The sequence below is a fragment of the Anabas testudineus genome, chromosome 12, assembly GCF_900324465.2.
Source record: "Anabas testudineus chromosome 12, fAnaTes1.2, whole genome shotgun sequence".
Lineage (NCBI taxonomy): Eukaryota > Metazoa > Chordata > Actinopteri > Anabantiformes > Anabantidae > Anabas > Anabas testudineus.
Genome location: NC_046621.1, coordinates 12,571,900 through 12,595,006, shown reverse-complemented (window position 1 = coordinate 12,595,006; position 23,107 = coordinate 12,571,900). Strand labels below are relative to the sequence as shown.

The following is a 23,107-nucleotide window of genomic DNA, read 5'->3' as shown; positions in this document are numbered from 1 at the left end:
ATGAATTTCAGTGCATGACTTGATGTGACTGCTTTGTGGCAATAAAAAGCACATTGTCTCCAGCTGCTCACACCTGTGGCCATATTATAGATGTATATTTACATTTGTCTTCCAGACAGAAATTATGTGCGGGAAGACTCTTGTTTACCAGACCAGACCAGTTTACATGAAGATTTGGCAGATACAGCCCCTTTGGCTCATGATGATCTAGGCTGCCCCATCAGAAGAGACAGGCTTTACCAACAAGATAACATGGGGGCTACACCCAAACCTCTCTCTGGACCACCTGTTTCTCCAAGTCTCTTTAGATCCCCCAGATCCAGTGTCCCAGAACGGCCATCACCAAAAGCCATCCAGGCCAGTATCAAAGAGTCAGCAACTTTGGCTGCAGCTATCAGCATGCAGTGGAAGGAAGAGGTCTCAGCCATGCGTCGAGAACTTGCTGACCTCAGAAGGGACCTCTGTAAAGAGCTTCGAGCTTTTAATAGTAATTTCAACACTTTCACGCAGCATTACAACACATGGTCTCCCCAAGGTGGCAACATGGCAACTGGAGCTGGAGTAGATTTAAGTGGAGGGACTGGAGCTGGGACAGGGACAGAAGCAAGGGCCGGGGCAGGAGGAGGTGTAGGGGTAGGGGCAGTAGGACTTGCTACGTTTGCAACAGACGTGGACACTGGGGGAGCTAGAGAAAAGAAATCCCAGGTATCTAAAGTGTCTGTGGGGACCCAGGCCAGAAGCAAAGTCCTGGTCCGCCAAAGCACTGCAGATGCAGCCGTCAATTGTCCAGAGGAGAAGGAGGAAAAGAAAGGCAACAAACGAAATCTGCCAAAACAGCTTTCCATGGACCCAAGCATTCTTGCCTGTCCACAATCAATGTATGTGGAGAGTGCCATACCACTTTCTTTGGATCCAATACTTCCAGGCTCTGTTAGAGCAATCCAATCAGAGCCATTTGACCTGACTGCTATGGTCCCCATAGCTAAACCAGAATCAGACCACACAGTTGTGAGTTCATCTAACATGATCACAAATGAACCAGTTGCCAGTTGTGGGACATTGCCACTTTCTTCAGAAACAGCTCCCGAGAGCCCTCAGGATTCAGTGGAACAAGACAAACAAATCACCACACAGATAATAAGTATAGATGAAGCTAATAAACCCCGTTCTGATGCTGAACCATCCCACACACATGACATGAAATCCCCAGATGCAGAAGTATATGAAACAGACAAGATACAGCTGCCATATCCAGTCCCTGTGGTTACTGTGTCTCCACCAGAGGAACAGGATTATGATATCATGTCAGATTCAGAGTCTCCAGATCTCATCACTGTGGACAAGCCAGATACAGTATCTCAGGTCCCTACTACTGTGTCTTCGTCATATTCAAACATAAATGATTCGGATCCTTCAGACTCAAGTGAATTAGACCCAAAACCATCAGATGACACGGACATTGCATCTTCATCTGAAAATTTTGATCAGCATACTGTTACACCTACACAATGTAGTTTAGACACTGACATCAAATGTCCATCCATTGTAGTCTCAGAGTACCTGGACATAGACTCTCCTCCAAGTCCAACTGACAGTGACACAAATCCCATTATCACCCTTCCAGATGATCCTTCTGACCTTCCCCAAGAACAAATTATGTCAGCCTCAACCTTTCATTCCAGCTTAGTAGAAACTCAACCAAGCCCTGAGCCGGAGTGGCCACCCCTTCCAGAGCCAATGGATGCCACCCCCATATATCATGCTGATCTGGTCCATTTTGACTTAGTCATGCTGACTTCTCTAGATCAAGATGATCTTGACTCAGTGTTCATGGACCCTGAGCCAGAGCCATTTGACCTGAGTGTTGACTCTCCATCTAATACTGAGGAGGTAGATCCACCCTTATACCAATCAGATTGTTCCTGTTCACCTGTACTGGATGATTCACAGTTAGAGGAATCCATCTGTTTCGACCCAATTATGGAAATTATGGAAAATCGTCCAGCTTACTTTCCTCAAGATGTTGCGCTACCACAGGTCACAGTCACAATCTCCCCTCCCAGTTCAGTATCCCCGGATACATCACTAGAAATAGACTTTGGAACCACAAGTCCAGCATCAGATCCAATTCCACCAGATATAGATCCATCACCACCAGATCCTGAAGACATACCCTCACTGGACCTGACACACATGGAACAAGATGATACTATAACAGAGACACTAGAGTGCATGGCTGTATCCCACAAGTATGAGGAAGTTGTAGAAGGAGAGACCTCAGGTAGTCTGGAGAGGTCCTCAAGCGAGCAGGCCTTTCTGTGGTGCCGATGGCAAAGGAGGGCCAATAGAGAAGAATCAATGCGCAGGAGTGCCAGTGTGGAACTATGGAGCGGGAGATACGAGTATAACAGCGCAGAAATCACATATGTATCTCTCACTCTGTGAACTCATACCTCATCCTCAGCAGACAAAATGTAGCTCAAAGTATATTGACAGCTCATGGTTCGTAGCTGCAAGTGCATTGTAGAGCAATGTGCAGATCTAAATGTCATGTGATCACTGGCATTCAAACAACAACTTTCCTATACAAACCTGCAGTAGACAGCATCGGTAGCAGCAAGAACTATACGTCACTGTATGCAAGAATGTGATGAACTCAATGTGGTGGTAAAATGATGCATTAAAAACATTCACGGAAAGCAGTGTCAACTTCTATGAAGCTGTTGTCACTATTGGTGTGAATTATCTTCCAGGACAATACTGCTTATGTCAGTATACGTTTTTTAATCCATGGATACACTGCTAATGAATGTTCTTGTTCAGCCAGTGGATTGCATCAAAGACATTTTACAAATCTATTTTAAGAAACTCTTTTGGAGCTGTGCTATAGACAAGACGGCCTAATGTATACTAGGTCCAGACAGTCCTTGCAATGATGATAGAAACATTGATTTCTTGACTTATTATGAGCTCTGTTTTTATTGTCGCTCTGAAATGGAGTGAAGTAAATCATGGCGGTTATCATATAACTATAAGGACATACCGTTTACTATGTGAGCTGTTGAATGGACTCCTAAAGAAAAAGGAAAGAGAGCTTTGGAATAATGTTTGCACGTAGATGGAGCTGAATTACTGTACTGTTAATTTGTTAAGAAAATTACTCACATCAATTGTGCTCCAATATAACTACTAGTACAGTTACATATGTTATGTAGCCTCAATGTTGACACAAACTCATGTTACATAACATGCGCATACACTTTGACACCAAACATACAACCTGTGCTCATGTATACTTGCTGATAATAAGTATATAGATAAATTTAAACACATCCTGATTAAATCTGTCTGGTAATTTGACTATGGTAAAAACAGACCTTGTTGAGAGGTGATATTGTATTTTTACTGTAAGATGTAATCTCAATGCTCAGGAATCAAAGACTGAGAATGTAATACAAAGGGGACATAAGTGTAATGACATGTTGAAATGTGTTTCTTCGCAAGTCAAGTCATATGCATCATTGTGTGACTATTTTTTAATATGTGTGACACTGAATGAAGAAGGTGATGTTGTAATGGTGCATGACAGATGGCCTCAATATTTTGTGCATTCCTCATACAGTGCCTCGCTGTAAGTATTTGGTTCTATTCATAGTTTCATTTTTATATTCAGTGCAATGAAAGGAGCCAACATACCACAGAAGACAAAGATTTCTGTTACCAGCAATACCCAGCTAAAGAACCAGGCAAAACACGATATATCTGTGCTATCTGTCCAATTAATCAATTATGAAATCGCCCACTCAAGTCTGTGCTCTAATAAAGTGCACTAGAACAAAAAGAATCTTTCAGCTGAACATCAGTGGGCTGCCAGAAAACGATTTTCCTGTGTTGAATATGTGTGGAGCACTTCATGGAAGTTTGTTAAATTGGCTAAATCTGAAAGGTTTTCAAAGTGCTGGGAAGTTAATTAGGTTGTATTGTTGTATTCATTCTGCTTATTTCACTGGCATTTAACACACCGCTTTTTCCTCTGTGGACCGCGTTCCATGTTAAATTTTTTCATTTGCAAAAATGTTATCTAGAAGTAGCACAAAATTTAACCTGTACCACAGTGACTATGTTCATTCAAAAGAAAGAATCTGAACATATACTGCGTCAGGATTCAGTCATGCAACGACAGATATTGTCATATAATAACAGGCCTTTTTCTACTGTGAACTATGGAACAAAGGGAATTGTCAATGATAATTAGCTGTGAAACTTCTGCTTAATTGAAGGTACTGTGGATTTTGCAGTGCAAGCTAAACATACTGGCTGAGCTGTGTTGTCATAACGCAGGATTTACTGTTCTGTTATTAAAAGGCAATTAAGCCGATGACCTCAATGGCATGCAAAACGAGTGAACTGCCCTACTGTAGTTTCTTGCTTGGATTGCTTTCTGTACATGTCCATTTTCATGCACATATTTGTGAACATCATACCTTTTAAAGAGCTTCTTGGTGGGTGGGAACCATTGCGGAAGCACATTATGTGCAATGGTTACACCCTCAGATGTTTATGTCATTAGCACTCACTTATTTTCTTAATTTAAGACAAAATGAGACATGCATCCCACTCAATGATCCTCACAATGTGCAGCCACTTCATGGATCCACTCTGCCTTGTGTAATGTTAATATACTGTGCTGTATGTTTGGGCAGAAATGCCCACTCCTCTGAATATCCACCCCACTCCATTGTTTCAGGGATCCAGTTCTGCCTCCCCTCCACCTGCAGCATTGATCGGACTCCCCAGCAAACCCCAGGTAAACCTGCTACCTGGGGCATCTTCTTTTTCTCCATTCCAAGATATTGTTTTGATGAATTGTGAGTTTTCCTCTGGCAGGTTACTTTGAGCCAATAGAGTTAAGGAAGAAATGTTCACTTTGAATAATGTTGAGTATGTGCAGTTACACACACATTCACCACTAATAAAAACAAGTGTGGACAAGTTGAGCAAGCTGTCATTCAGTTCGGGCTTTATAAGATAAACAACAGTTAGTTTTCACTAAAAGGACCTAATTCTCATATGTTATTTATTAAGTAGGTCACCCTATACTAGTGATTCCACTGAATATGTAGTAGTTGCTCCACTACGCCTTCACTCTGAACCATCTTGCTTTGTTTTTGACAGTGACCTGATTCCATCACTTTCTGAAACCAGCCTGTCCAACACTCTCCATCACAACTTTGTCCATAATATGACAAAGACATGATCTGTCTAGTCGAACAGAAGCTAATTTGTTTTCAGGAAGGGTGAGGTTAAGAGCACGGTGACTTGCAGATGCGGTTCACTCTTAAGCAGGGTGTCTCAATTACCGTCTGCCGGAGCCATTACTTAAGGACAGACTCAGAAATGTGACTTTCCTGAACAGCAGGGCGACATCCAAGGCATTATAAGAAGCAAATGAATGAACTTTAGCCACCGATCAAGAAGAACAGGCCTGTAAATGACTATGTTGCAACGCAGAGGACACTTTCACAAAACATCCGGGGTTTGCTAAGAAAATAGTAATTGAGTAATAAATTGAGCAGTTTGCTTTTTTATCCTTTGTTGCATTTGTTTTGTTTTTTGTTTTTTTGTTTTTGTTTGTTTCAGTTATGTCGGTGCCAGTAATGGAGCTTACCACCCAGCTTCCTCTCCCTCCCTCCCTCCCTCCAGATCATTTACATATCCTTAAAAGCCTTCTGTAGAACAAACTGCTGCATTTCCTGTATAGTGATAAATCCAACGGAGGAGAAAGACTCTTAACGACATGTCACTCAGCTCCCCCCGGCCCCACCCCAATGTTAGCTTACATGCCAGTCTTGATAGATAGAGAGGTTCTAACAGAGATGGAGTGGTTGAATCACTGCCTTTGTGACTCACGTTAATCAGCCTCACTGGCATAGTGGTTGTTTATGTGTGTGTGTGTGTGTGTGTGTGTGTGTGTGTGTGTGAGAGGGAAAGATTAAATATAGTATTCACACTGAATACATTTTAACTACCTCCTGCAACTGTACATACTGTTTCTTGAAACGTCACATACATGCAAAGACACATTTTGTTCATCGCGGTTTCACGTCGTGCCACATTGACAGCTTTCTGGGATTACCCCGTCCCAGGTTTTCTGTGTTTTGAGCACGATATTATCCACTGCTTCCCACAGTTTTTCAATCATGCAACATAGAAAAGTCTGTTTATAGTTGAAATAATGAATAGATGAAATTGAATTAACTCTTGACGCTCGCTGGTTTTTCTTCAACAGGACCAGAGGAGGTGATAGGAGGTGAGAACGCAGGGTCAGCTGGAGTTGATAGTGTACTACTTGTGCAGCGGTGTGACTGCAAAACAAAATGACAGTTTTGCTGGTTGTGCCGCCATGCTGTTCTGTCACACATTGCAGTCATGTTAAAGGCACTTTTATCCTAACTGAGTTGAATTTTTAGCATTGGCCCATCTGTCATGGTTTTGCTTTCAGTCTGTGGCTTCCACACTCCGCTTCACTTTCACATTTTAGTGGTGTTCGTGGGACATGAGTGAGTGAGTGAGTGAGTCCAGATAAAATTTAAATGCTGAGTAATACTGCCACTGCCAAGATGGGAGCAAGAATTATGACCCCCCGGTGCACAACTGACTGGCTAATAATGGCTCTATTTTGGTCGTCCTGCTGGATCATGCCCCCCTGAATGGGTCACCTCTTTCCTCCCTTGATCTGTCCTCACTCCCTGATTTATTCTCGTCTTACACATAGAGACACACACATTAAAAAAAGAAAAAACACTCTACCTCACTCTTTTCCTGTCTGCTCAAAGCCACCCTCCTTCCTCTTTTCTCTCAACATCTCTATTTTGCCACTCTCTTTCCCCCCCTGCATCTCTTCATCCGTGGGGAGTTCATTTTGTGAATGGACAGCATTGTGAGTAATTAAGCCCCTGGAGGGGAGCACTCTTCATAGACCCGGCATCTTGAGCTATTTATAAACACAACCAAAAAAAATGGATGAGAAAGAGGCCAAGAGGTGCTGCAGGTTTGAAGCGCTGCAACCAGGGCTGTAGAAACGTGTGTTTCTTCTGGGTGTTTTCAGGCTACGGTGTAATTAAGATAAAATACTAAATAATATCTGTGTCAAAACTTCTGCTCATTAGCAGTCAAAATAGATCCAACCTCATAAGGACTTTTTAATTGCTTTGTGTGATGTAAGCATTTGTAAGACCGAACAAGAAACATAGAGTTCAGCATGGTTTGGCTCTTTGTCAAGGAAAGGCATAACCCATAACTTAACCTGCACCGTGACTCTGCGTTCTTCTTCTTCTTCGCCCTCGTTGGCTTCTTTCTTTCTTTCGTCTAGTTCTTGGCTCTGGGGTACCTGGCACGCTCGCAGCTTTGATCAAAACACGCTGAACACAGCTTGTGCTTCAGATGTTTCAGCCTGTAACTACACAGTGGATGCTTTTTCTCGCAGAGCCCCCGCTTGAAAATAAAGACACGTCAAAGCCAAGAAGATGCTCACGACCTGTTCCTCAGTCCAGCTCTCTGTGGATTAAGTCCACATTCTCATTTGCACTTGAAAGAAAGTAATCCCCGCCCCTCGTTCTGTCAGGCGATGGACAGAATAAGACGATCACAGTTGTCAGCTTTGCCTGAGCGGTGACTCCTCGCCAGGATGACACACATGATTACTGTTGATTACTTCTCCCCGTCGTCCACGTCTGACGCGTGTCTCGTATCACGGAAACCTTGATGTTCTCTTTAGTCTACTGACGTCAAAATCTACAATCTATACAGTACTTCACTGCCATGTAACAGACCTTTCTGTGCTCTGAGAAGAAAACACATAACTCACTTTGAGCCTTTACTGTATTTACACATGAGGCACATTTGTGAAACAAATTGCATTGGTGCCTCATGTCCCATCAATGTAATCACCGTGATATATTAGTTTACTACAGTATGCTAATGAGGTAATTAACTACTTTCACAAATCTAACTTCAGCTCTTAATGTGTATTAATCTGGAGGCGTGAATAGTCCAGATGTACTGTTGCTCCTATAGTGCCCTGCTGTTTTAGGATACAGTACAGTATACAGCATGTTCATCAGTTTCAAAGTTTCAAAGTTTAGCAAGTAGTTTTTATTTGTTTGCTTGTTGTTTTGAAGGATTTACTGACAGTACTAAAGATGTGGAACATCCGTGTCTTTGTGTGATGGTAGAGACGTTGACAGTTGAGTTTAATGTCAATGTAATTATGTTTTTGAGCTGTTCATTCATTCACTACTGAATTTCACCTTGATAAAAAACACGATGTAGATGAACAGGTTTTTATTCACTGTATTCCTCTAACTTTGTGAATCATTTATGGATGTCATTTCATTCTGAAATGGTCTTATTTTTAGATTTTAATATAAATTGAAAAAGTAAATAAGTACTGTACTAAAAGTTAGAAATTATTTAATTTAGAAAATCCACTAATTTAGGAAAAGCTGACATTTCAAAGATGCTTTATTTTCACATTCCACTTCACTTTTTAAACAGTTATGTTTCTTCCACCTTTTCCAGCCATCACCTACACACCCAACTACAAGAAGACCCCTCCTCCGGTCCCACCACGCACCACCTCCAAACCCCTCATCTCCATCACAGCCCAGAGCAGCACTGAGTCTACGCAGGATGCCTACCATGACGGGAGGCACCCTCATGGGGGGATGTGGGCCCCTGACGGCCTCAGCCTGGGGCTGAACCCAGGTAGAGGCCTGTACAACTCCACCGACAGCCTGGACAGTGCAAAGGCCGTGACCATAGCCATGGAGGCAGCCGGAGTCATGGCAGGAAAAAGACACCCGTCAACAGACAGCCACAGCTCAGTGCTCACCTGCGATAAGGCCATCCTGGTGTCAAAGGCTGAGGAGTACTTGAAGACACCTCGATCGTCTATAGGGATACAGGTCAGTCTTTCCTCTGTACGCGCATAAGGAAACCCTTTGGTTTAAAGGAGCACTATACCTTCTCCAAACCGGATGCATGGTTGCATAATAACACAGAATACGCAGCGACACAAACTCTAAACTAAGAAGCAGTGCTCTCTTTTCAGCAGCTAAAAATAGAAAGAGTGAGTCATCTCACTGCAATCAATCAATTAAGATTCAGCTCATGCTGGAGCGGCTTTAAGTGACTGACTGTTCACTCCATTCATTCCCTCACTCTCTCTTCCCAGTCTCATCCACACTCGCTCTCTGCTCTCCTTTTCCCTCCTCTCCTTTCTCTTCCTTCACTTCTCTGTCGCTCTCCCCCCTCCCACTCTGTGTAATCTTCCTGTGGATTTGTGTCCCTCATTCTCTGATACTAGCTTAGGTTCTGGTGGCATCTCCTTTCACAGTCTAAAGGTTTCAGGTCTGCAGCAGAACAAAGAGTGAGGAATCAGTGGCAGCTCACTTCATTACTTCACAGCCATTTATAGGATTTTACCTACAATATGAAAGTTATCTGCAGGTATATAAACCCCTCTTTATCACCGTTGTTCCTTCCCGTTCACATTCACTTTATCTTTCCCATCTATACTTATTCCGTTTTTATTCTCCGTATCCCACACATGAATCCATACATTTGCATTTTCCCTCAATTCTCTCATGACTGTGCAATTTTCCTAGATCAGTGCAGAGTTGAACTCATAAACCTCTTAAGTATTTTAGTACTTCTATAATCTCATTCTGTGAAGATGTTTGATAAATAAGTGAAACTCACCTTGTGTAATAGCTATTTCTTATCAGGTGATATTAAGAAAGTCCTTTGGCTGAAAATCAATCTAATACCCAAATTACACCAGTGATTGACTGTCAGATGTTGCTGTCGGGGAGTTGGCCAGCAAATAAATGATCCCTTCAAAGTCAATTGATCCTGCTACGCTGGCTGCATCTTATCACATTCAAACTTAGAGAGTATCCAGCAGCAACTTTCACTGTGATGTGTAATGATGCAATGTAATATGTTTTCAGTGTAACCTGGTCACAGTCCAATAACAATACTTCTCATGCCAAAGTCTTCTTTTTAGAAATTAAGAGAAACACACATCGACACATATAGATTTCTGCTAAAGGAAAACAGATGCATATATATATATATATTTATTTTTTTTTTTTAACAGGGTTTAATTACCTACACAGTCAAACTCCACATGCACCATCAGTAGCATTGGCATATTTTTATTCTACACTTCGGGCATTTGAATTTGACACCTTATAAATACTTTATTGAGCTTTTTTATTGATCACTAGCTTCAAGATGTAATAATAACTTGGTAGTTACCCCAGTAAAAAGATTTTTGATTAGCTCTGCTTGATCTTTGTTTTATTAATAATCCACAAAACTTACATCCTAACAGAAAGTTAAATGTGAATATAAACTAAAATAAATATGTCTCATAGAGTTTAGTACCTGATACAGTTACATCTTGTATTGGTACCTTGCTACCTCCTTCACTTGCTGTCTTCCTCGCTTCACTTCACTTCACTTCACTTCACTTCACTTCACTTCACTTCACTTCACTTCACTTCATAACCAACCAACATAGTAAAACATTTCTGTCCTGTTAGATAGTCAATCATTCAAGACTGATCAGGCCACCTAACCGTCCCTCGTTGTCACTCCTCACCGTATTTCATAGTGGCTGAAAACCCAAAGCAGCACACATGTACAGTAGCTCTGATTCAGCTCACTGAGCAGCAGAGGAGAGTACAGATGTGATTCAGTTTGGATAAGACAGGAGAGGGGAGAAAGAGCAGGGGACTCTTAGTGTTGTTTGTGAGGATGAGAGGGAGTGAAGGTGAATTTAAGGGCTATCCAGCAAACAAGCATGCATGTGTCTATGCACGACAGAGAATTATACTGGGTTTCAGAGTTGCTCCAGTGGTGTGTGTTCAGCCCATAGGCACTTTAGATTATAAATGCAGGTCTCTATTTATGAAAGCGTCCTAGAGGGACTTCAACCAGTCCAACTTGTAGTGCAAATCAAGTTGCTGCATTAGCTATCAGTGCACAGCTTCCTCTACCTGCACGCTCTGCTGTTGTTGTACTAGTTTAGGAGTCGTTTCAGGAGCTAAATGAGATGACAATAATGTGTCACAGCCAACAACTCTTGAGACTTGGCAAATATTGATTGATCTATATTGCAGAAAGCATCAGTTGACCTCATTATATCATATGGTCTAGAGTCTGCTTCACCTTCTACTGAAAGTATAATTAACCTGAATTAGCCCGGCTCCGTATTGATTTGCTGTTTGCTTTCTACACCCTCTAACTCAGAGGATCAGATATATTTTCTATCTTTGATATTTGACCTTGTGGATGCACTGATGTCTTGACTTCTCGGGGACTTTGTAGCACCCTCAGCTGTACCTTTGTTCTATTATTAGAGTTTTAATTTGAACCATAATGAGGTTATTTAAAGAGGAAGTCAGAGCTTTTAACCTTAAGCACAGTCAGTGGCTTTGAAAAGTCACCAGGTGGTGTTTGTGTGTCTTGGATCAAAGGCACAGTGGCTCTCTTCAACCTTTTGCTGATGTTCACAGTTTCTACACCTGTGCTGACATCGTGACTATAATTACTGGTGCAATGTTTGTGCTTACTGTATATGAGTGTGTGGGGACATCGACGTACTCCTGTGTGGGTACTCCTAAACATTTTCAGGCCAGGTAAGCCTTTTGGAGAGACGTTCAATCTCCCTGCCTCCTAGATGTTCTGTCTTGTTCAGCCCTCATCCATCATAGACATGAAGCTCTTTCTCTTTTCATGAGCTGAACTTTGCTCTGCTTCGAACTAAAACTAATGGAGGTCACCTTTGCAAGCTGCTCCGCACTAATTTCCTTCCCGCTAACTGCTCCTTTCAAAGGGCTTGACAGAATACAAAATGGCTAAAAATGTTGCTCCTCAGCTTGAATATTGACCCCTCCACATCTAAGGTAGGGTTAAAATTTCCCCACAACAGTAGCAGAGCCTAGTTTGAACCAGTGCCTTTGCCTCAATCTCACTGTCAAAATAATGAATTGAACTGAGGATTTATCAGTGTCAGACGTTTCTTAATGCTTCCTGCCATCATTCTGGTGGCAAAGGTTGGAATAATGTTCCTGGTTTGACAGAAATATACACTGTTTTACACGATTTCCACTACTTGTCATGTTATAAATTAACAGACTAACGACACACTGTATGGGAAAAGTTAATTCAAAAGAGTTACACAGGCCTGAACTATTGACATTTTGATTTGCAGATCATGACTCATACAGTCAGAAAGAAAAATAAGTGCAATGGCCAGGAAAAAAGAAAAAGAGTTAAGGTGGCAGGAAAATTGTGAATGCTAAACAAAGAGTGAAGTGGAATCAAATTAGGTTAATAAAGAAGGAGAAACTGTGGTTTTCATGTGACACTGGGTTCCTGGGCGTTGGATAGTGTGGAGTGTAACAAACAGCATGTACCGCTTCACTTGAAGTAGGCATTAAAGTTAGAGGACTGGTTGTTAAGACAGGCCACTTTCAGTCCCAAACCAATAAACACTGACACTTCTGGGGACTGATAAAGTGAAAGCTCTGATAATGAGGAAACTGTTTTGTCTGTATCTGTTCTTTGTTTTAGGTGGAAGCAGCCACAGACTCTGAATCTGAAAGCAAAGGCTCACGGGAATACCACTCTGTTGGGATCCAAGTAGAGGATGACAAGAAAGGGTGAGATAATGGCTCCAGCTCTATTAGAAAAGCTCAATATTTAAGGTTTGCTCTCACTTTTACAAACCGTAGTTGTGCCTTTTATTTCTTTGTCCCTCAGACAGGGCAGGTTCAAACGCTCCAACAGTGTGACCGCAGCTGTGCAGGCTGACATGGAGTTGGAGGGTTTCCCTACCATGGAGGACAAGGGGCTGCAGTTTGGTGGGGGCTTCCAGCGTCACTCAGAGCCTAGCACACCCACCCAGTATGGGGCAGTGCGAACTGTACGCACCCAGGGCCTCTTCAGCTACCGTGAGGATTACCGCACCCCTGCTGAACCTCCCAGCCCCAGGGAGACCACCAGCGAGACCACCTGGCAGCTGGAGCCGCCCTCCCCACGGGAGAACGCGGCCTCGCCAGTTGAGTCAGGCAGGGCGTCCCCCTCCCTGCGGAGGGACGGGAGCTGGTTCATGCAACTGCTCCACACAGAGACCAAAAGAATGGAGGGCTGGTGTAAAGAGATGGAGTCAGAAGCTGAAGAGAATGATCTGTCAGAGGAAAGTGAGTGCTTCTGATAGTTTTACACACTGTATGCATGAATTAATGTTGCTTCTGAGCACTGCACTGATTGTTTGTGTTTTGTTCTTGATACGCTGTGTGTGTGTTTCAGTCCTAGGGAAAATCCGAAGTGCAGTGGGAAGCGCTCAGCTGCTCATGTCTCAGAAATTCCAGCAATTCTACTGGCTGTGTCAGCAAAACCTGGTAAGACACCTGTCAAAGAGGGATTATGGGTGTGTGTGTGTGTTCCTAGAGGTGTCTGAATTGCCAACAGGCCACAATTCCAGCTGCCTTACATGTGCAAGATGTTACATGTGTTCTTTTCTTTTTTTTTTATCAAATGATATTTCATGTTCTGTAGTTCAGTAACAAAAAGAGACAAAAGTAACAATACTATTGCCAGTTACCATCACATCTATACAGAAAATTATGCACAATTTTGTGATCATATGTATCTTTTGTATGAGTTTGTAAATTAAGTAACAAGTATAATGCAATGAGCAAACAAAATAAATATAGTGGCAAGAAATAGTATGTGAACGTGAGCAAGTCCACAACAGAAAAACAAACTCCACCTTTTGGAGTGGCCGGGTCAGAGCCCAGACCTCAAAACAATAGAGCTATAACTTGAAGAGAGCCACACACATGAAAGTTTTTTAGCATTTAAGTCCAGTTTTTTAGTCCATCCATGCAGCCCAGAATTTATATGAAGGGAATCAGTAAACATCGCATCTGAATTTTATGTGAGGGAAGAGAAACTGATCATCACCAGCTATGCTTTGAAATTAACTTTTATCATTAGAAACATCTTTCTGTGTCCTTATACTCTCCAAACTTCAATACACATTTAATGCTCTAGTCGGCACAAACAACCTGAATCAAAACTCCCCCAATATTTCATTGATTGTGAAAAACTACAACACAAACAATCAATATGTATCTAGCATGACCTGGGCATTTTGAAATGAACAGTGCACAGGCGTGAGAAGAACAGGAATTTGAGTTTGAATACACCTTAATATTCATCCGCCAGCCTCCCTATTCCTGCTCCTCCAGTGCAGGAACACACACAGGATCAGGGTTGTTTGCCTCATATTTTTCTTGCACTGTTCACAACTTGGTTTATCGATCTGAGCCGAGAATCCGATATTTCACATGAATTTTATTGTGGGGGTTTTTGCAATGTGCAGCAGAAACTGTTCAGTCAGGAAAGGAACTGCATGGGGGATTAGATACAATGAACAAGCCTCTTAGATCAACTCAAGTACTTTTTTCCTCTGAATGAGTCAAGGTTACTCAACAGATCTTTTATTACAAACAACTATATTATTTCTTCACAAGACACATGCAAAATAACAATTTTCACATCGAGCTTTTTTTAAATCTATGACATAAATGTCCACAAATTACTTTTCTATATCCAGGACAGCGCGTGACAAGCAAACTTTCTTACCACTTAAAACTCACACTGACAACTCACAGACTCCTCATATTTCTGCCTGCTCTGGATATTACAGAAGTTTTGCATGAAAAATATGACATATTTTAAATAATGAGATATATTCAAAAGCTACATAGTTAAATACTCGGTAAGATGAGTAACCACATGCATCAAAACTCTACTTTTTATTTGTGCCGTGTTTGTGTTTCTTTTTAAGATGCCACAATATTTAGCTTTTATAGGATCGTGAATGTTTAAAGTAAAAAACGTTTATAGTCAAAGCTTTATGAGCAAGAATCACATGGGGCCTGAGACCTGAAGCAGGTTTAAACTTAAATATCCACAGTTTGATGGGTCTAGTCACCTTGGTATTATTAACATGTTCAAGAAGAGTGAAAGTAATAAATTATTAAGGATCTTCTTGATGTAATTCGATCATTGATTTAGAAAAACTAAGCATTAACATAGATCAGTACAGTGATTGTCTTTTCCCCTTCTTTATAGTCTTAGTATTTAAAGACTTAATATTTAATGTCAAGTTATTAATGGGTATAATGAAATATGAAACTTTGTTTTCTGCATTAACTGAAGTCCCACTCCGCATTGCTTAGTGTGTTTCCTGTCTTCCATGGTGTAAGTTTACTCTAAATGATCAAAAGCAAATAAATTGATGAACATTTTGAGACTTTTAACTCACTGATTGTCTCCGGTAGTGTTTGAACGTATAAACATTGAAGCACAATTGACTGAATTAATGGAAGACAATCTCAAAGCAAATGTAATCATGTATTCATCCACTTATTACCTCAAAATCCATGTGTTAGCACAGATTCTCCTGACTCATGAAAATCAGAGACAATGAAGCGTTCTTCGAATCTGATTTTCTTTTCATTTCAGGAATCGAGTGATGAATAGGACACAACTAACAATGGCGGTTTATTCTTTCAGACCTTATTCTGGGAAATATGTCAGGATTGGTCTGCATCACATGTCGTTATCCTGCATTTCAAACTAAAGCCTAGAAAATCTGTATTGATGACTGAGTCTGATAAGGACATCTAGTGGACTGAAGCTGAACTACAATAATCAATACTTAGTGTGCATTTCTAAAGTGCATGAGTACAGTAGTTATTATCTCATTTGAACTCTCCTCACCTGCATCTCTTACAGGACCCCAGTGCTATGCCACGGCCCACCTCTCAGGACCTGGCTGGGTTCTGGGACTTACTGCAGCTTTCCATTGATGACGTCACGGTGAAGTTTGACCAGCTGCAGCAGATCAAGAACAACAGCTGGAGGCCCATGGACAGCCCAGAGAAGAAGGTGCATAGCCTAGGTTTAAAGAGGAGTACACTGTATTCTGTTCTCTGTCTCTATGTTGAGGTACCGAGGTAGGGTGCAATGTTTAGTCATCATGCCTTGCTGTGTACCCTGCCCTAGCATTTATTGTATACTTCCTTTTCAAATCATCACTTCAACCTTCAGTATCTACTGTGTATGTACAGGTTGCTCTTTAATCCCAATATCCTTCAAAGCTGTACACCGAGTTGTTGGTCGGTTTAGTTTAATTGTTAAATTAAAATTAAATTAATCCTGTACAACCACTTACTAACTATTCCCTCATCTTCCCAAAGCCACCAGCTCCCGTACCAAAGAAGACTGTTCGACAGAAGAGTGCAATCATAAGGGAGAAATCCCTGGACCTCCCAGACAGACACCGGCAGGAGGCCCGGCGGAGGCTCATGGCAGCCAAGCGGGCTGCCTCATTCAGGCAGAATTCAGCCTCTGAGCGGGCGGACAGCATCGAGATCTATATTCCAGAGGCTCAGACTAGACTTTGAGAAGATAGGGTCAGGGGTCAACTTGTCTCCTTGTTCCCACATTCAAACAACTTTAAACTAGCCTTTTTTTCTAAACTGCTACTCTCTCTACTCTTCCTTTATCCATCTGTTGTGTAATCTCGACAGCCATCCTCAGCGCCCATCGCCAACACCGTTGGTCTGTAGGATGTGCCAAGTCTCTTCTCCCATTGCCAGAATAAGTGTTAGCAGAAATGTATGAGTGACATGGGTTGGTTGAGTTTCTCCTTGGCTTGCTGGTGATCATGATACACAGCCTACAGGCTGTCTCATCCGATGTCCTGGATGGGTACATCTGTAATTTTTCAGCATTTGCAAAGTGCCATTTAAAAAGTGCAGCTTTGAAAGCCTACCAGCAACCAGGCCTTTGAGCTAAAAAAGAGTAAGTGAGAGAAATTATATTTATTAAGTTGTTCAAAAATGGTCAAAGTAAGTAACCCTACAGTATTTTTAAAAATAATTTAAGGTTACCTTATGACTATTTTTGTTTCTCTGTTGTTTATGGGGTAAATGATAAATAAATATCACAAAATCGTTGGAAGTTTAAAACTCTGGAAAGTGCCAGTGCTTTGAAATACCTCAACTACGTGCATGTGGCACTGATCACCCATTCAAGGTTATTCAGGCAGCCCTTATAAGCTCTGGACTGGTCATTGTTGAAAAATGCAGCTTTCTACTCAGTCTGGTTGTAGTCATTTTTCTTGGTCTGGATTGGTGGAATAATGCCATCTGTCAGCTCGTCAACACGCAAAATTCAAATAACTTTCTTATATATCTCATTTTCCTGTTGCCAACTCTAAAATATTTACATTTACTTGAAGCTAAAAAAAACATGCAAGTCTTGTGCCAACATTTTCATTATGTCAGTGCAGTAGAAAAAACAATGAAGGTTTGTGTAACTCTTAGGTCAAAATGTGTAGACAAATGCACTTATGCACTTATTACAATTCTCACTATTTCCAAGGGAAATGTACATACCCAAGTTCACAATAGTACTGTTGTATTTTTGAATTGTGAGCGGGAAGAATATTCATCGTATGTATCTTTTTTTCCCTCATGTCCACCGCTTGCCTGCCCTCTCGATTGCTTTTGACAAAGCCGGACTCGTTGCATACACACGGTGGCTTGATCATACACACAACACCGTGCTGCTGTGTTGTCACGCGATACACTTCTCTCAGGCCCTTTCAAGTAGCGCCCTCAGCCACAGCTAATGAGGAAGGATTGTTTTTAAAAAATCCTCCAAAACATAAACTAAATATCTGCAGATTAGTTTCTTTGATTCTTTGTAATTGTCATATCTCTTAAATATCTCCTAGGCATTTTCATAACTGCACTGACTCCCAATGGGAAAGGCTGGGGAATTGTGTGGAAGGTATTCCAGAGTAAGTCTCCTGTTGAAAGGGAAAACATAAAAAAAAGAATCATGAGAAGTACAATATTAACTGTCTGTGGCTATACATGCCCTGTGCTTTATATTTCTTCACACCATGATGATATGTAACGTCATCTAGATAATACATTTGCCTTTGATTACCACTACAGTGGTAAGATGCACTTGAGAGAGACAGGTTGCACCAGCTCTGTGTAGAGTCACACTTAGACCAGATGTTATGTTAAATTAAAATAGGTTGCACCACACAAATTCTTTCATAGAGGCTTTTTACAGCATTTATAAATATGCATACTAACTTCCAGGTATAACTGCGACACAACTATCTGACCCAACAAACATTAGCAAATGTTTGGTAATATATCAAACACCTAATAAAAGACTGTTAAAGCTTAAGACTTGAAATTTAATAAAACAGCATTTGTCAAATTAGAAAATATTGTTCTAGTAACAACAGGCTAAGGGACTAAATAGTGTTGTTTAGGTACTATCACATTATAGGTTGCAGTCAGTGATGCAGCAACTTCTGTCAATCACTGCTTTTTAAATTGCTTTATTAATGGATGCTGCTAGAGCTGTTTCCTAGCAACTGATTGACGTTTGATTAGTGATGACATTACTAAAGGCTTTACAAAATACAGTTTTGATCTGTACACACAGCTGGTGAAACCCAGATCCTTGCATGGAAGTGGAAAACCAACATTAAAGTTACGGGGCCTTTGATAAGAGTCTCTAGTTGCCATAGCGTTTACTTCTACAGGTGGTCACGAAGGTGAACTAAAATTCTGCTGATACACTTTATTGTGAAATTTTGGTGACAGTAACTTGGACATTAGTGTTCATAGCATTGCATTATAGTCAAATCACTGACCTAAAGACTGAAGTCTATTGGTAAAACTTTGGATAATCAACCAACTACAGTAAATGGTGCTGCTTTTTATTCAATTAATACAGTACTAGACAAACAATCAATGCAACAAGATGCGCTGTCAGCTGATCGATACATCACTTAAAAATCTATTTTTATGACTTGGAAATTTCCATTAAGTGTAGGATCAGGGAGATTTATCATATAAAAGTAACAACAAGGTACATGTAATAGTCTGTGTGAATGTTTTGTTGATACGTGTGAGTGTGTATCTTGTTTTTGTAGCACATTGCTGACACATTCAATATTCCCAAAAAAAAAAAAAAAAAAGTGAGGGTGAATTTGGGGTCAGTGTGTTTCTGAGTCGGCTTGATTTCACTAGTGCCAACTGTGGCCTGACCTGCATCTTGACCATAAGCATCTTTTAGAAATGTGTTCCCAGTGTTTAGACCAACATTGTTCAGCTGTCATACTGTGTGTTTGTGACTGTTGATGGATAGGTGAATTAAATTCATGTAGCAGAGCACAGATTACTAAGTGAGAGCTAAGAGGTCCAAGAAATCATCGCATAACCAAAGTCACCTGTAGCGTGACAGCATTTCAAACATGCTGTGCTGTATCGACTGTTTGAAATACTGAGTGTAAGATCAGACATAAAAAAAAAACAAACACACACCCATTTATAACTCTGCTCTTATTTCAACGCAGAGGCAGCGACCTTTAACAGTATGACAGCAGGTTTCTGGAAAGTGTCTGCGTGTGCGATGCCAGCCAGTTTGCAGAGCAGAGACATGCCCCTGCTGTTGCCACAGTGGCAAGCAGACTGGGGAGAGACAGACTCGGCCTGACATATGCTGGCTTAGAGGAGACGAGAGCCCCGAACTGAGCCCCAAACTGCTGGTGTTGTGTGCTGTTATGTAGCTGGAAGGCTGTTCTGTGAGGATCGCTTGGCGCTACGCTGGGTATTTTTCAGCCTGCCTTTGACTAAGCAAAGCAGCTTATGTAAGATTTCGGGTCCTTGGTGAGATCAAGCAAACAGCCTCGAAGGCCCTTCAAAGCCTGTGTTGATAAATGTGTTGCTGAATAGTGGCCTATGCTGTAGAATTTAAGCATCAGCATTACATGCGTTCGCTTCTGTCAGTCGCTGCTGGGCTGATTTCAATGAGGGCTGTCACTGAAAACAACAGAGGTGTTTCTCTGTAATGCAAATTGATAAGGGTTGTGGAAAGAAATAACTGTACACCACCTTGGTTGAGTCTTAAAACACGTCTTGGTCCTTTCACGTAGTTGCAATGTGGCAGTTTTTCTAGTTCCCCTATGAACGAACCATTTCAAACAGCAAAGTGAGATTAGTGTCAGACGTCACAAGGGAGTGGGAAATGCTGAAAAAGGATTTGTGCAATATAGAGACATGGTGTTTAGTAAAGGTACAGCTACAATAAGAGGTAGAAATACTACATTTAGTTTGAGCAAATACCTGAAAACTCCCGACACTCTATCAGAGCCATTTTATAAACTATAATGGTTGGGTCAAGTTTGTCTCTCAGTGAAAAAGGATTTTTTTTCATCCAAATGCTCGTTTTTGTTCGACGCGCTCTTAGAAAGGCCTCCTGTCCGTGAAGTGACCTTGTTTTTCATTGTTGAAGCTTATTTTAGCGGACTTTCTACTGTATGTTGAATCTCCTTGGTTGACATATCCTTTGTGGACCACCACGTGATACTGTGAGCACCGGAGGATCCCCTCCCCTCCCTCCCCACTTGCAAGACAGTAACTGTAGTGCCATTTGCTTTTAGGTCGCCCACAAAAACTGTCTGAAAACCCCAAGAGCAGAACACTGCATCGGTATCACATTTGATAATCATGAGGGCAGCAATTATCTACAAGTGCCATCTTTTCTGACGTATGCAGCATACTGTAAAATCATCACTCAACATAGCAACATACTCTTCATCAACCATTTCTGCCTCCACCTCCTCTTCCCATTTCTCCCATAGTGGATTTCTGTCATTTCAGGTTGTGACTGTACGTCGGCATCCCGTGGCCTCACTTCTGGTGCGACTGTCTATCCACTTTTAACTCTAGAACACATGATGTGAAATATTTCGGGGGACTTTTTCGTAACCACACCGTGGAAAAAGCATCAGACTCACTGAGACATAGACTGATACAACACTTCCTTGAACTTGGAATGTGAAACAACTCTATAATGACTAGATAAAATGAAAAAAGTAGTTGTTTAGCTAAAACTATTTTCATCTCTTGTATATCATATCTATAGTGAGGATGAATATAATGCCAAATATTCATTATTTGTAAAGAAAATATATATATAGATATATAAATATATAATATATGCTTCATTGAAACATGACTATTTTCTGCTCTTGCTCATGTTTTGTTGTCATTTTTTCTTTGTTCTTGTTATTTTTTTAAGCAGATACGATGGCATGCGAAATACAGATTCTGAATGTAGGCCTATTTATTATTTTTTTGTTATGAATTACAGCACTGTCCCATTGATGTACATTTGATATCAATTAATTTAAGTTTACCACATATGTATTTCTCAGTGTGTTGTTAGTTACCATACCACTGGACTAATTTTGTATTATTTGAGTAGCGTGCAGAAGCATATACGTTTTCTCTCCATTCTTTCAGAACTTTTTTTTTTTCCTCGTCATTCATTAGTTTGATCATTGCTGAGTTCATCCAGTGTAAATAAATCTGCAATTAAATTTTGGAGAAAACGTTTGGAAAACCTGTGTCTGTGTGGTGCCTGTTTGCTCTGCAGAATCAAATAGTAAATAATTCTCTGCTACTGTGCCAGTGATGATGAAATATAAATAGTAACGTGTTATAAATGTATTTTATTCACTATTGTCAGACGCCTAACTGTGCCTTCTATAAAACAAAAGCATTTCCATTGGTCAGATTAGCTGACACAATGAAGGATCAGTGAATTTATCTAACGGTTCTTGGCATTTCATGAATTTTATATCTATATGCAGCCTGCCAACGAAAATAGCAAAGAGATAAAGATGAAGGGTAACACTAAATCATCTGTCAAAGAAATTTGTGCATTTACCTTTTTCACTGTTCTCAGTTAAGTGAGTCATGAAGGTCACCGGTGATTTGGCATTTATACTGTATCAAGGATAGAATGTTTCATCTCTTGAAAATATTGTAAATTGTCAAGACCGTGAATATAAAACCATTCCTCTTAAAAGCCTTGCATATGTGTATTTTCAAATAATCAGGTGGATTAAAACTCTTCTAATGTCAAAATAAGATGGTGCTATTGTACGAGATCACCAGGACCATGTAATAAGAAGGATAAATGTTTAATTTGTAGACAAAGGAGAGACTGCCTGCATGCCAAATATTGCTCCCTAAAGTTTGATATAATGCACTCTTTCTAGAAGATCCTTGTCCCACTCAACAAAGCTAAGTCGAGTCAGAAGATGTTGCTCTTTTAAAAAGGGATATAAATACAATGGGTCATTGTATGTCATTTCTATTAAGAACTCTATAGATCTTAAATGTTGACTTGACTCTTACAATCTCAAATACAAAAGACAAGATCACCCCCTGTTGGACAAAGAAAGAAATTCCTGGTTCAACAAAGAGATGATGTCGTATTAGTGGAAATCAACACTTAATCTCACTTTATTTCGCAGCTTTAGGTTTTCCTGTGATTATCACAACAGATATTTATCTCTTTCTATTCTCCAAGTGGCTTTATCGTGGTGATTCTTTAAAGCCAGAAACATTTGTTTTGCTGAATGCTGATTGTGGCTGGACAAGATCAAATAAAAACCAAGCACGGTCTGATCACAATAACAATGACCTGAGTTCATACATGGATGTAAAAGCCATAGACCTGGGGGCCCAAGACGTTAAAGGTGTGAGTGGCAGTTTATCTGTCTGTAGCCAGTGATGGGCTTCACCTCTTCATGTCTGCAAACTGCATGTTGTGGTTTCCTCCAGCAAAATGTGTGGTTGCTTGTCTGTATCAATGCACATTATCACTATAGCAACATGCCCAGGATGCTCCCTGCGCTTCAGTAAGTACATTTAGGTTAGGCTGCACCATCTCCTGCATCAGACCCCTTCACATAATGGTTTGAATATAAAATTGGGATTTCATTTATTGTATATAATATATTATACTCATGCAATCATATATACAACCTTTGTATTTATGAAATATCTTTCTATATATGTTATTGATTACGTGAAATATATAACTATGTATAACCAGTTCCCCTCATATC

General features: G+C 40.7%; 1 protein-coding gene across 1 annotated transcript in view; it reads left to right on the top strand.

The window, feature by feature from the left end:
* Window positions 1-16,935, top strand: part of dlgap2a (discs, large (Drosophila) homolog-associated protein 2a) — a 119,264-nt gene extending 102,329 nt beyond the window's left edge. Inside the window, exons 9-15 of the mRNA XM_026353774.1 lie at window positions 4,748-4,807; window positions 8,581-8,966; window positions 12,646-12,734; window positions 12,835-13,274; window positions 13,384-13,475; window positions 15,883-16,035; window positions 16,347-16,935. Of these exons, the coding sequence (XP_026209559.1) occupies window positions 4,748-4,807; window positions 8,581-8,966; window positions 12,646-12,734; window positions 12,835-13,274; window positions 13,384-13,475; window positions 15,883-16,035; window positions 16,347-16,553 (1,427 nt within the window). The 3' untranslated portion in view covers window positions 16,554-16,935. The remainder of the gene's footprint in view (window positions 1-4,747; window positions 4,808-8,580; window positions 8,967-12,645; window positions 12,735-12,834; window positions 13,275-13,383; window positions 13,476-15,882; window positions 16,036-16,346) is intronic.
* The last annotated feature ends 6,172 nt before the right edge of the window (window positions 16,936-23,107 follow it).